Source organism: Aegilops tauschii, chromosome 6 (genome assembly GCF_002575655.3).
Source record: "Aegilops tauschii subsp. strangulata cultivar AL8/78 chromosome 6, Aet v6.0, whole genome shotgun sequence".
Taxonomy (NCBI): Eukaryota; Viridiplantae; Streptophyta; class Magnoliopsida; order Poales; family Poaceae; genus Aegilops; species Aegilops tauschii.
Window position 1 is genome coordinate 23,069,249 of NC_053040.3, and position 14,037 is coordinate 23,083,285.

At 43.8% G+C, this 14,037-nt stretch overlaps 1 protein-coding gene, 1 non-coding gene and 1 pseudogene across 2 annotated transcripts; 2 read left to right on the forward strand and 1 right to left on the reverse strand.

The window, feature by feature from the left end:
* Positions 1-508: 508 nt before the first annotated feature.
* On the reverse strand, positions 509-3,197 carry LOC109767597 (protein NRT1/ PTR FAMILY 5.2-like; annotated as a pseudogene).
* Positions 3,198-4,220: 1,023 nt separating this feature from the next.
* TRNAG-GCC (transfer RNA glycine (anticodon GCC)) lies at positions 4,221-4,291 on the forward strand. Its single transcript has one exon. It is a non-coding gene; the product is annotated as a tRNA-Gly (tRNA).
* Positions 4,292-9,683: 5,392 nt separating this feature from the next.
* LOC109767594 (uncharacterized) lies at positions 9,684-13,168 on the forward strand. The gene is made up of 2 exons (XM_020326340.4): positions 9,684-9,969; positions 10,036-13,168. Exon 2 carries the CDS (start codon positions 10,132-10,134, stop codon positions 12,205-12,207), a length of 2,076 nt encoding a protein of 691 aa, XP_020181929.1. The 5' UTR covers positions 9,684-9,969; positions 10,036-10,131; the 3' UTR covers positions 12,208-13,168.
* Positions 13,169-14,037: the final 869 nt, after the last annotated feature.

Below are 14,037 nucleotides of genomic sequence, written 5' to 3' on the forward strand. Positions count from 1 at the left end.
CAAAGCACCGATAAAATCCAACCTTCATCCAAAGAAGTAGTATCAGTGGATCTAGGCCATTGCCTTACCTATAATGGACGGCTCATACTTTTTAGCAGTAGGTACGTAAAAAGACTCATAATAATCTATATATACCCTATGATGGATTGACCAATACACATGCAATACTTCTGATTTCTATTTTTCCTTTACAGTGTGAAGCACTTCTTGACACTACGTATACTCCGCGCACCATGGTTAGATCAATACACTTGGAATACTTCACTTTCTACTCCCTTCGTCCCGAACTACTTATCACAAAAATGGATAGAAATAGATATATTTAAAACTATAAATACGTCTAGATACATTCATTTCCACCACAAGTACTCCCTCCGTTCCATATTAGTTGTCGCTGAAGCGAATGTATCTAGACGTATTTCAGTGCTAGATACATCCGTTTGAGCGACAATTAATATGAAACGGAGGGAGTAATTTGGAACGGATGGACTGTATTTTCTCTATAGTGTCAAGCCATTGACTCAGAGTGAATCTTGTAGGCGGCCTATCGCTTGAGCTGCACGTCCACGTCGATGTCGATGGTCTTAGTAGACTCCACCTTGTACTTGTACCTGCTGGCGAGCGCAGCGAAGGCGACACAGTTGGCGACCGCGAGCAACGTGAGGAACGCGTAGTAATAGTCGAGGTGCGAGGCGTTGAGGTTGTTGGACACCCAGGCTTTGCCCGTCCTCTCGCGCGTCACCCGCGCCACCAGTGACAAGAAGAAGCTGCTAAGGACGTTGCCCACGCCGTACGCGGTGAGCGACAGCGCCGTGCCGAGGCTCTTCATGCTCTCGGGCGCCTGGTCGTAGAAGAACTCGATCTCGCCCGCGAGCACGAACCCGTCCGCCAGGCCCATCAGCACGTACTGTGGCAGGAGGACGAAGATGGTGAGGGGGAGGTGGCCACCGGTCACGTCCAGCCCATGGCTCCGCGCGTAGCTCAGGCGCCGGTTCTCGGTGAGCGCCGCCGTCGCCATCGTCACGACTTGGATCACCTGCCCGATGCCCATCCTCGTGAGGAGGGTGATGCCCCTTGGGTTATTGGTGTACCTTCGCGCGGCCTTGACGAACAGCCGGTCGTAGACCACGCTGGTGATGAGCATGGAGAGCGTGACGAACGCGCCGAGGCTGGCCGGCGGGATCTCGAAGTGTGGCCCCATGTGCCGATTCATGGTCGTGCCCTGCTTCACGAACAGGGTGTTGGTCTGGGCGATGAGCGTGCAAGGTATGAACATGGTCACGACAAAAGGGACCAGCTTCAAGATCTGCTTTGTCTCCTCCACCTCCGTCACCGTGCAGAGGCTCCATTTTGAGGTCGAGGACTCGCCACCGACGTCCTTCACGGATGCCTTGTTGAGGAACCACATGTCGTTCGTGGATTCCATCCGGAACTTGTGCTTCCTCGTGTACGCCTCTTGCTCCAGCTCATGCAGCTCATCGGCGTTCGCCGGCAAGGGTAGGCGTTGTTTGCACAGCGCGGAGGCGAGCACCTTGCCAATGCGCGTGATTGCGCTGCCCTGAGGCACCTTGTGGCGGTACATAGGCGTGCCGACGAGGAAGATGACGATGGAGACGACGAGGCCAAGAGTGGGGATGCCATAGCCGACAGACCAGCTCACGTTGTCCTGGAGGTAGACGAGGACTGTTGAGGAGAAGAGGATGCCCGTGAAGATGGTGAACATCCACCAGTTGAAGAAGGAGAGCTTGTGGGTCTTCTCCCGGGCATCGAAGTCGTCGAACTGGTCCGCGCCCATGGTTGAGATATTAGGCTTTGTGCCGCCGTTGCCCAAGGCGACGATGTACAGCCCGCCGAAGTAGACGCCCACCTGCAGGGCTGACGGCGATGGGCAGAGTTTGTCGACGCATGGCGGAGGTTTGAGCGCTCCCACCGTCACGGCCAGCGTTAGTAGCATCATCCCCTACATATCAAGGCATCCACATCATTTCTAGTCCCATTTTTTTCTTCCAGAACAAGTATACAACTATATACTACTCCCCGTCCCATAATATAAGACTATTTTCCAAGCTATGTTAACTTGAAAAAAGATCTTATATTGCGGAACGGAGGAAGTACATGATACATACTCCCATCATTCACAAATATAAGATATTTTATGTATTTCAAAATGGATTACATACAGACTACATATTTTAAGATACATACATACGGACTGAAATAATCTAGCGTGTCTATATACATTTTTTATTCAAAAAAACAACCAAAACATCTTATATTTGTGAACAGAGGGAGTACTACTTTGTTAATTTAGCCGTGTTTGAGGACGGCGTGGTGCACCAGAGCATCTGCGGATGAACATTAACATAGAAAATAGTCAGAAACTTCTAAAATAATTTTTCTTGGTACCAAATATACACAAGGTTTCTTTTTTCTTTTTGCCGGGAATATACACAAGTTTTCTAGCTGCGTGTAAAATTTTGTGGCGATATGACATCAAGGGAGCTCTGTAAAATAACAAAAGTCGGAGTTCTGTGAAAAGATCAAATTGTGTGCGCGTGTGCGGGTATGCAAGAGAAACGATTGATTTTTCAATGTTTTGTTCTGTTGTTCGAGAAATTCGTGCGTGATCAAAGAAAGATGCCACACAAATCCAGCTCTCAAGTACTCCGCCGTATGTACGTACGTTGCGTAGCTAATTGGCTCAAGTGAGAAAATGAGGAGACGGTTGGTTACCATGAAATAGATGGCGGAGCCGATGACGAAGGTCCAGTAGCGGCCGAGGTAGGCGTCGGCGAGGTGGGCTCCGATCAGAGGCGTGATGAAGACGACGCCGGACCAGTTGGTGACGTTGTTGGACGCCTCCACCGTGCCCTGGTGCATCTTCTCCGTGAGGTAGACGAAGAGGTTGGACGCGATCCCGTAGTAGGCCATCCGCTCGAACAGCTCGTACACTGCCATGGATGGGTTGGCGGCATGAAGAAGAGAAGCAAGCATGTGTGTGCATGATCAACTGGTTGGTCGGAAATGGTGCCTACCTACGATGAATGAGCAGGCGGTCCAGCCGCCCCTCTTGGACCGGAGCACGGGGTTGCCCCGGAGATCCACCGACCCGTCCTGCACGTACTCCTGCCGCCCGGTGCCGCTCTCCACGGCCAGTATCTCCGCCGCCGCCATTGCTGCTACCTACTAACCTGCCTTGCTGCAGCAGTTCTCTCTCTCTCTCTCTCTCTCTCTCTCTCTCTCTCTCTCTCTCTCTCTCTCTCTCTCCAGGTAGTATATATCAGCGCGAGCTGCTATCAAGTGACGGACGGGAAGTGCATGTATACAGGCCGGCAGACGCAGACGATGTCAACGCCGCGCAATGCAAGTAGTTAAGGTGCATGCTTGACCCACGTGGCGTGCACGGATAGTCTCTGCCGCGATCTGTGATGCCAGGCTGCTGTGATCTGCCGTGCATATGGTATGGGAATATAAGCAGTTGTATTGATTAAGCGAGGCGAATCAAGCTACTACCGATTCCCATCGACTACGTACCTTCGATTCGCAAATTTATCCCAGCGGTCCAACAATACTGTTGCTGTGATCCGCCGCCAGACTAATTGATACTACTTTCGTCCTGGTTTATTGGTCCTCTTTATATTTTGTGTCAAATTTTAAACATAGATCTAACTAACAAGGGATTAATGCATGTGATGAAAAATTATATGACTGGATCGTATTTGAATATATTTTCCGATGATATTATTTTTGCTACATGTAACACATATTTTATTAATTAAAAGAGTGATCAAAATATAACTCAAAATACGAGGAGGACTGATAAACCATGACAGAGATAGTATGTCTAGCTGATTCACACAGATTCGTGGCGGCGAAACGAGATCCTCCATAGTTCTATACAACCCCCGGAGCAGGACACATGGTCCTTATTCGCTGTTGTGTGGAAATGCATGTTATCGTACTGTCAATCAAAAATAAAAGAGATGCATGTCACATCATATTGCCGTGCGCATGTTGATTTGTATGGCCGCCTGACGTGGTAAAGAGCTAGGGACAAAGAGAAATGCGAGAGTATGGAAGTAGTATGGAGCAAAACGACAGTCAGCAAAGATGCGAGAGCAGCACGTACGGTACTGTATCGTCATGTCGAGCTTACAATCAAAGAGGCAGTCGCACTAATTTGGATTAGTTAGTCGCCCTTGAGTGACAGCTTGTCAAAGGCACCAGTGGTCTAGTGGTAGAATAGTACCCTGCCACGGTACAGACCCGGGTTCGATTCCCGGCTGGTGCATTGTGTGTTTTTTGAAAAAAATTGAAGATTATTTTGTACTATAATACAGTGTTGTTTTTCTTTTTTAGGATTTTTTCCTATGACACAAACTCTGTACAAACGTGCTTCTGGTAAACATGGCGTCGCCAACAACACATCTGATGTGCACATGATGTCTTGATGTGCGTGTCGTCCCAAAAACGGCACCGACAACCCAAAGATGCGCACGTGATTAGAACACCACATTTAAAGTCCCTCGTCTGCTTGATTGCTGCAGGCATGACGAAAAAAAAGTAAAGCCGCAACGGCATAGCCATGCATAGGCAATCATAGGGTTTAGGAGCCTCGTCGGCATGACCCTGGTGGCTGCCGATGCTAGCTGACAATAGAGGTCTTCCAACACTAGCGTCATTTCTCTTTATCACGCATCCAACATAGGTACATGACATGCTTTTATATTTGAGGTGTTGATAGGCAAGGGAACAATTGTAGTTGTTGGTGCTGATGGGTTAGGGACCGAAATCAGTTAATGGTTGTGCTAGACATACTCTGTCCAAGCATGCTCTTTTGGAATTATTTTTTTATAATACGGTGTTGTTTTGGTTTTTAGCATTATTTTTTGTAACTAAGGTGTCGATTTTCCTTGTGAGACATACTCTGTGCAAAACATGCCCGATAAACAAGGTGTCACCAACAATACACCGAATGCACGCGTAATCTCACGATGTGCATGCATGCCACCTTTCATAAATTTGACAACCTCCATAGGTTTCAAAAACCCTCTTCAGTTGCCCATCAAAAAATATGAAAAGCCATGGGCATTGAATATAATTGGGCCAGAGATAATCCCCTACAAGTGCATTGTCATCGAACCACAATATCTTCATTAAGAGACCGAAACATAACTTCAAAATTACAGTAGATCGCACCAACATCGCGGGAGCTGCTATGTAGCTAGTGACGGGACCTGCATGGCTGCATCTATACACTTGGTACGGCCGGCCGGCACGCGCAGACGAGGTCAACGCCGGGCAATGCAAGTATGAGTAGTGAAGGTGCTAGACCCACGTGGCGAGCACATATAGTCTCCGCCGTGATCTGTGATGCCAGGCTGCTGTGATCTGCCGTGCATATGGGAATATAAGCAGTTGGATGTGATTAAGCGTGGCAGATCAAGCTACGTATTCCCACGATACTGCTGCTGTGATCCACGCCAGACTAATTAATTTCCTTAGGAGAAGTGGAGAACAGAGCAGATCAATCCACCGATGCCGCAGCCATTATATGGCGAAACGAGATCCTCCGAGTCCTATACAACACCCGGGGCGAGACGCATGATCCTTATTTTTGGCACCATGAGACGAGGTGATGCATGCTCGTCAACCAGCATCCCTTGCTGTTCATGTTCTGTTGAGATGCATGTCATCATCTCATAGTATGGCCGTTGCCTTCCATCGCGAAGACCGGAAGGGTAATTTGATACTATGGAAGAGTTATGGAGCAAACGAGCGTCAACAAAGATGCAAGAGCCGCACGGTACTGTATCGCTGTATGACTGTTTCGACCTTACAATCAAAAAGCCAGTCCCACTAAGCACGATTAGTGGATAATTAATTTGAAAATATATTAAGTGCATGCAGATATTGATATAGATATAGATATAGATGAAACCTAGGTGTGTTCAGTTTCGTCGGGAATGGCTGCCCGTGGTAATGTCAGTAAAAAGACAAAAAAAATGTATGTGTAGAAGAAAAAGCTGGATGTAATGTATGTCGGATCGTAATTTCTACGCCGCGGATACCACGGGCACCCATTCCCCACGGAAATGAATACGGGTGTACAATGGACACCCAGGTTTCTTATTCCAAAATTTCAGATTTTTTTTCAAAATTTCCTGATATTCTTTTAATGCTATTTTCGTATAGGTGTGTGTGGCGCCCAACTGCTCCAATGCATTTTCCCCGTCTACATGTCCTTTTGTTAACATTTTTGACTACTGCCGTTTTATACTTTCCAGCGATGTCTGTTCTTATTTCTATTCATGCACTTCCGTATTGCATCTTGGATACGCATATATGAATGATTGCTGGTTGGTACAGTATACTACAACAAAAATAAATGATACTCCAGCTTGCAAAAACATCTTATATTATGAGACGGATGGAGTAGTTATTAATTTGATAGGCATCGACCGGTTAGTTTGATGGTAAATTTTCTTTTAAAATGTGATGCTTCTTAGCCCGGTTCTTATGGACATGACATACTGATATAGTGATTCTTGGTAATGTTGTTCGTGCTTGCTACAAGCATATTCAGCTCTCTTCCTTGTTAATTATCATACTATAAATGTGGAAGGTTAAAATTCATAGTACGGGTGTACCTCCTAATGGGGAAGGTAGTAATACTAAACTAACTAGATGATACCCCGCAGAAAATACATATAATTTATTATGTTCGATTACTATATAGTTGTAGAAAGTTTATTAAACATGAATAGCATAATAGAATGAAATTCTTATGTATGTTTGCATGTTGAGATGAGTCTTTTTTCATGGATGTTTAATGATGAAGTGGCATGCTTGCACGTTGAGAGACATATGATACTGGGGTGGGCCTTTTCTCATGCATGCATGTTGGGGGATGATGTGGTATGCTCGTATGTTGAGAGAAAAAGTTAGTGGGGGCTAGCTATTTAGATATAGAAGATGAGGATTCTTTAATATACGTACTTTGTTTTTCCCGATGTCCTTAAAATAGTCACCTGTTTTCAGCATTCAATTCAAGGGTTCGCATGTTAAAACATGAGTTGGCATCGAACAACTGCTTTACTTATTTGGAAACATTGACCATCTTCTTAAATTTGCACAATAATGTATTGATATCATTATTAGAGGTTTCTCATTTTGCTTTAGTATGCAACATTTTCATTTTAAATATCTTCAACTTGTCAGACACTTCTTGGTTCGCATGTTAAAACCTGGATATGCATTGCATTGTGTCTAGCTCAACTGAGCAGTTGGATGCCCTTTCTTGTTTATCAGCTTGAGTATTCTATCCTACTTATAGACTCTCACTTGCTTTCATTATGTCACTGTTTTCTTTCTAACCATCTCTAATCTCTTAATTATCGACCACTTCTTAGTTAGTTCCTTTCCAAATTAATATGTGAGGTAGTTTTCTTGGTTGCGGATTATCTTGATTCCATCCTTTCCTTCAGTTGTGTTGTTTTTGGTTATTGAAATTCCTCAAAATTAGGCCATCTTTTTTGTAAGTGGTTCAGAGACCTTTTAGGCATAACCAATTTGGATATGTCTATTCTTATCTATACCTGAAGGGCATCAACGGAAGCAGGAATTTCAGATAAAACTAAAATATATTCATGTCATCCGTGATTGCATTGGTCAAGTTGGTGAGAAAAGTTGGGAGAAATATCCAGATAAACCTGTTGAGAAGAAACATTTCCATAATGATGTGACTCCTTTGGACATGAAGCGAAAGAATGGTCAAAAGGAGATAAAAAAATACAAGAAAACGATGGCCAATCTTCGAAGGAACTGATGAGTGCAAGATAGGTCATAGTCCACATGGAATGCATATAGTGCACCACAACGACGATGGGTCGGCCACGTTCAGATGAAGGGTGCTACAATGCTGGTGCCAATGACATAAGTGTTTTTTCTTGGTCCTATAGGCGCAAGTCCTTGCTGCTATCATGGAACACTAATCGTTGTTTTAATTTTAAGAAACACTACTATTTTGTGAGGCTTGCCTTTCACAACTTTGGTAAGTTGTTTTTATTAAGATTTTAAGGAACACTTGGTTTATTTAGCGATGATCCCATTTAAAGATATCTTATGTTTGCAATGTGATCTCATCCCTGGATCTATAATGGGAAGCATAGACACGATGAGGGATTATAAAGCAACAAAGAACAAGGTATGGAATTATAGACTAAATGCAATTTTGTTCCTAATTTTGTTGTTGTGGATTTATTGTGTGATGTAACAGTCTCAAAGTTGTGCTTGAGCTTCAACTTAAATCACTTACAGAAAACGAATAGGGGAGGGCACAGAGCCACTTATCTCAAGAAATTACTCCTTGTTGTATGCCTATACAACTACTCTGAAGCAAGAAGTCGATGCAATGATGGTTTTAGGCATCAAGCTCTATATAGTGGTACACTGTCTATTGTTCTTGCATAAAGTGCATGAAACCCAACAAGAGTAAGCTCCCGAGGTTGTTTGAGTTGTTACTCTCTTAGATTCATTACATTTTACTGTGTTCCTTGGAGATTCTTGTGAGAATTTTTTCGCCGCAAGTTGCTTGGGAGTTGAATGTGAATTCATGGAGTAGTTAGTGATATTTCATAGAGTTGTTGATGTCATATTTGGAAGCAGATGTTCCTCTGACTTTTGATTCCTATTTCAAGAAAAAAAACAGTTCTTGTACTTTGAAAGCTTATGAATTAGATTTGCTAATGAAAATTACATCGGAATAATCTTGGGCGCAGCAAAGTGCACTAAACACTTCTAGTTATTAAGCACACACTACGCTCCCTAATTTTTAAGGCCCCATAGTTAATTAATGTCTCCAAATTTGGAATTGGATCACCCGATTTTGATTGGGTCAACAACTTCTCAAGGAGTTCTCCCATTCAATTCCTTTAATTTTGGAATTGGTTCACATTTTGAGCGGGTCAACAATACTAATTAAATAAAATATGAAAAATCTTTTTAAGATGAATCTAGTAAGTAACCGATTTGATGGTATATATATAGATATGTTTCTCTACAAATTTGGTTACTAAAGAGGTTTGTTTTTCAAGAAACAAATACACAGTATATTTTGAAATGGAGGGAGTAAAAAGTAATGAAAACACAATAACACCAGCAAAGCTCGCACAACCCTTCTAGTATAAAATTTAGATGCCAAATGTGTACGGTCAATATCTATGATGGTGATTTGTTCATTTACTACATCAATGATTGGATGTTCCTTATTTTGAGAATTTTTTATCCTATTCTTTTATTTTTGATTCATATTGTGTTTTTCGTAGATTCATAGATAAATAGGTATGTCACATAACTATCGCTCAAACAAATGTATCTGGAACTAAATACATTTGGATACATCCGACTTAAGCGGCGGTTATTTCGAGACGGAGGAAGTAGATACTAGTTCCCCGCAAAAAGATACTCCCTCCGTCCCAAAATTCTTGTCTTAGATTTGTCTAGATACGGAGGTATCTAATACTAAAACGTGACTTGATACATCCGTATTAAGATAAAATCTAAGACAAGAATTTTGAGACGGAGGGAGTAGTAGATACTAGTTCCATTTTAGTTTTTGTTGCTACATTTTATCTACAGTGTCACTTCACACTTCACACTTCTGAAGATATAGGTGACCTATTGTAGATACAGGAGCGCACAGCCACTTGACACTTCTGAAGAAAAAGAGAGCCGGCGCCGGCGGCGTTGAGGGAGGCCCTCACGAGATTGGAGCTTCGCTTTCCTCCGCGTCGGAACGGCAGAGGCCACCGGCCAGGGAGGATCGTCTCGTCTTCCTCGGCGCCAGGGCCGAGGCAGGCGGCAGCGAGCGGCGGAGATCTCCTCCTCGCGCCCTCAACGTTGTCGTCGTGTGGACCAGCTCGCCGGCCGGCAGCCGCATCTACAGCAGATTGCAGCAGCAGATCTATGGTGAGCACCGGAGATCTGCGACGTCTACCATATAGCATGCTCATCCTCCTCACTCTGCTTTCGTAGGTTCATGCCCAGGCTGCGCCGATACGGTAGGGGGTGAGCGGCGTCCTCTGCTATTGCCAGATTCTTCCAGATCCGAGGCTCAGGCCAGGTGGAGCTATGAGCCGCCGCGCCGTCCCCGCTGGCAGACGCATCTTGGAGCAGAACATCAAGGCCCGGTACCGCGCTGGCAACATTGGCACCGAGGATGCACTCCACCTGTTTGACGAATTGCTCCCGGTTGCTCGGCCCTCCTCAGTTCCTGCCATCAACTGCCTCCTCATTGTCGTCGGCCGTGATTGCCCTGCACTCGCCGTCTCCCTCTTCAACCGCATTGCAAGAACCAAGGTGGCACCCCAGAATATCACCTACGGCATTCTAGTCGACTGCTGCTGCCTTGCGGGCCGCTTGGACCTTGGTTTCGCTGCCATGGGCCACATCATTAAGATGGGATTTGCGGCAGGATCCGTTATCTCTTTCAGCCACCTGCTCAGGGCCGTCTGTGCGGAGAAGAAGACCAGCTACGGAATGGACATCGTGCTCCGAATTATGCCTGAGCTTAACTGCACGCCGGATGTTTACTCCTACAGCATTCTTTTCAAGGGTCTCTGCAACGAGAAGAGAAGCCAAGAGGCTCTCGAGCTGATTCACGTGATGGTTGAGCACGGAGGTAGCTGCCAACCTAATCTGGTCTCCTACAGCACCGTAATTGATGGCTTGTTGAAAGAGGGCGAGGTGGGCAAAGCTTACAGCCTATTTTGTGAAATGGTACACAGGGGGATTTCGCCAGATATTGTGACCTACAACTCAATCATCTCTGGCATGTGCAAGGTCCATGCGATGGACAAGGCTGAGAAGGTTCTTCAACAAATGTTTGATAGAGAAATTCTGCCAGATACTACCACATATACTAGCCTAATACATGGATATTATTCATCAGGACAATGCAAAGAGGTGGAACGGGTTTTCGAGCACATGTCTATAAATGGTGTTCAACCAAATATGATAACTTACAATATACAGATGGATTATCTTTGCAAGAGCGGAAGATGCGCAGAAGCTAGGAAGATTTTTGATTCTATGGTCAGTTTGGGCCAAAAACCGTCTGTTACTACCTATAGTATTCTGCTTCATGGTTATGCTATGGAAAAATCATTTCATGATATGCATTGTCTCATTGATTTGATGGTAGAAAATGGTATCTCACCAGATCATTATGTCTACAACATACTCATATCTGCATGTCCTAAAGAAGAAATGTTTGGTGAGGTAATGCATATATTTACAAAAATGCGGCAGCAAGGATTGAACCCTAATGTTGCTAACTATGGAGCGGTAATAAACTTGCTTTCCAGTGCTGGCAAAATGGATGATGCTATGTGCCAATTCAATCAAATGATAACCGAAGGATTAGCTCCTGATATCGTAATTTTCAACACCCTTATTAGTGGTTTTTGTACTTGTGGCAAATGGGAGAAGGTTCATGAGCTATTTTCTGAAATGTTGAATCGCGGCATCTATCCTGATATCGTGTCCTTCACCATACTTATGGACCGCCTTTGCAAAAGTGGAAGGGTTATCGAAGCCCAAGATATGTTTGACCTGATGGTACGCATCGGTGTTAAGCCTAACATTCATACTTATGGCACATTGATGCATGGGTACTTTTTCGTTAGAAAGGTGGATGAAGTGAGGAAGTTACTTGGCAATATGCTCTCAACTGGCTTGAAACCGGATGTTTTCACCTATACCATATTGATTGATGGTTACTTTAAGAATGGAATGATAGATGACGCATCAGCTGTTTTCACTGAGATGTTGGAAAAGAAAGTTGAGCCTTCTGTCATCACTTACAGAACAATGCTGTATGGCCTGTTAAATTCTGGAAGGACTGTTGCTGCCACTAAACTATATCTCAGGATGATTGACAGTGGAATACACGTGGATATTGCGGCCTACAACATAATTCTCAGAGGCCTTTGTAAAAATAACTGTGTCGATGGAGCGCTAAGAATGTTTCAACACCTATCTTCAACAAATTATCCGCTTGAGGTTGGGACTTACAATATTATGATTAGTGTGTTGGTTAAAGGTGGCAGAAAGGAAGAAGCCACAGATTTGTTTGATGATATGTTGGCCAAAGGATTAGTGCCGGATGCTGTTATGTATAGCTTAATAAAAAAAGGAGTAGTCTGAAAAAAGCTTACAGAAGAGCGGTCTCTGCAAAAGTCTGATGGTCTTTTCCTTTCTGTGGAGAAGAATGGCCGTGCCGCCGACAACTTTATACTAAATGCTATTGTTAGAATGTTACTTCAGAAAGGGGAGGTGCACAGGGTTGGGTCTTACCTATCCAAAATTTATGAGAGGAGCTTCACCCTTGAAGCTTCCACAGCTGACCTGTTGACTGCACTTGCTTCAGGGGTGAAATGTCAGCAGTATCAGAGGTTTCTCCCTGAAAAATACCACTCTTATCTGGAACAGGGAACTGATTGAAACCTTGTGTAAGCTTCTCTTTGCACGGTGTATATTTTGTCAGCAAGGAGGGAAACACTGTCTGACAGTTTCATTAGCTCATACTTTGTTGCAACTTCTTAGCAAATGGCAGCTTCATATTCCGAAGCTACATCTACCATCTTTCTTATGGTTATAACCTGCCCTCTCTTCCTACTTGGTGACTGGCCCTGCACCTGTGAACGAAACATGTGGCATAATGTTCTGGTACGATCCCTTATGTATGTGGAGTAACACATTTAATCTCTCAATCGACATCAATCAGGGACTTACCTTGGATCACATCCAGCAATTTGCCACCCTTTGGGAAAATAAAATCCTTTCTCCTGGAGTCCAAGACACAATCCGTTTGCAAGCAAGTGGATGGCCAAATTTTGGTCTCTGTACACTTGCAAGCAAGTCCTGGAATCAGCAGTGCACCTCCTCTTGAAGTGTCAGCGTATTGAATGCCGTGAAGCTGCATGACCTGCGCCCCTATCTGATTGAGAATATCTCCTTGCTTCTAGGAGCATTCGCGTGTGATGTGTCCATGTGACTAGAACCGTGGAATACAGTCCGAAATTTGTAGTACCATGTTATTCACTTTCCCTCGTCTCTCACATTTCGTTGTGCAATATACATGCAGTCATGTGCAGTCTTCAGAGCATACTGTCTACATAGAAGTACCAACATGTATATAGATGTGTCTTGTAAGTCATCTGGAAGTCTCCTCAGGGAAGCTGAAGAGAGGATCCCACGTGTCAGTGAAAAATGCGAACACTCGTGGGAGCGTACAATGTAAAACCCGTATAATGACTGAAATTATTAATTATATTATTATCTTGCCGAACTGACTGAACGGGTATGAGGCATCAACTCGACTAAGCACAAGTATGCAGGTATGCGCGCAATATCGTATAACTCTACTGTTACTGATGCAAGTACTAACAACAAGGTGATGCAAATACAGAGGTACTAATAAGAAGCCGGTTTGTTGCAAAAGAGAAGCTTTGCTTGCTCAGCCACACAGATTCTGTCCGGAATGTTGAGATTCATGATGCCTAAGCTTAAACATGGCACATGGTCGTGTACTCGAACTAGCTAGGACTCGGATCGAGTTGTTCTCTTTTTATAGTAAGTATTTCCTCGTCGCGAAGACAATAAGAATCAATTTTGTTCTATTTTACTAGACTAGCAAAAGGGACCGTGCGTTGCAACAGGATTTTTTTCCAATGGCCATGATCACATTTTGCTGCATCACTAAGATACACTATCACTCTCAATTTTCGTGAAATTATGAACAATTTTTGGAATCATGAACATTTTTTAGACTCATGATCATATTTGAAGTCGTGAACATTTTTCAAATTTGTGTAAACTTTTATAAATTTTCGAACATTTTCTAAAACCAAGAACATATTTTGAATTCATGAACATCTTATACTATTCGCAAATAGTTTTAAAAATTGTGAATATTTTTAAAAACAATTTTCTTGAATCAGTGAACATGTTTTTGGAAATTGGTGGAACAATTTT

Excerpts from the sequence above, each read along its gene's own strand:
- LOC109767594 (XM_020326340.4), top strand. The coding sequence starts at position 10,132 with ATGAGCCGCCGCGCCGTCCCCGCTGGCAGACGCATCTTGGAGCAGAAC.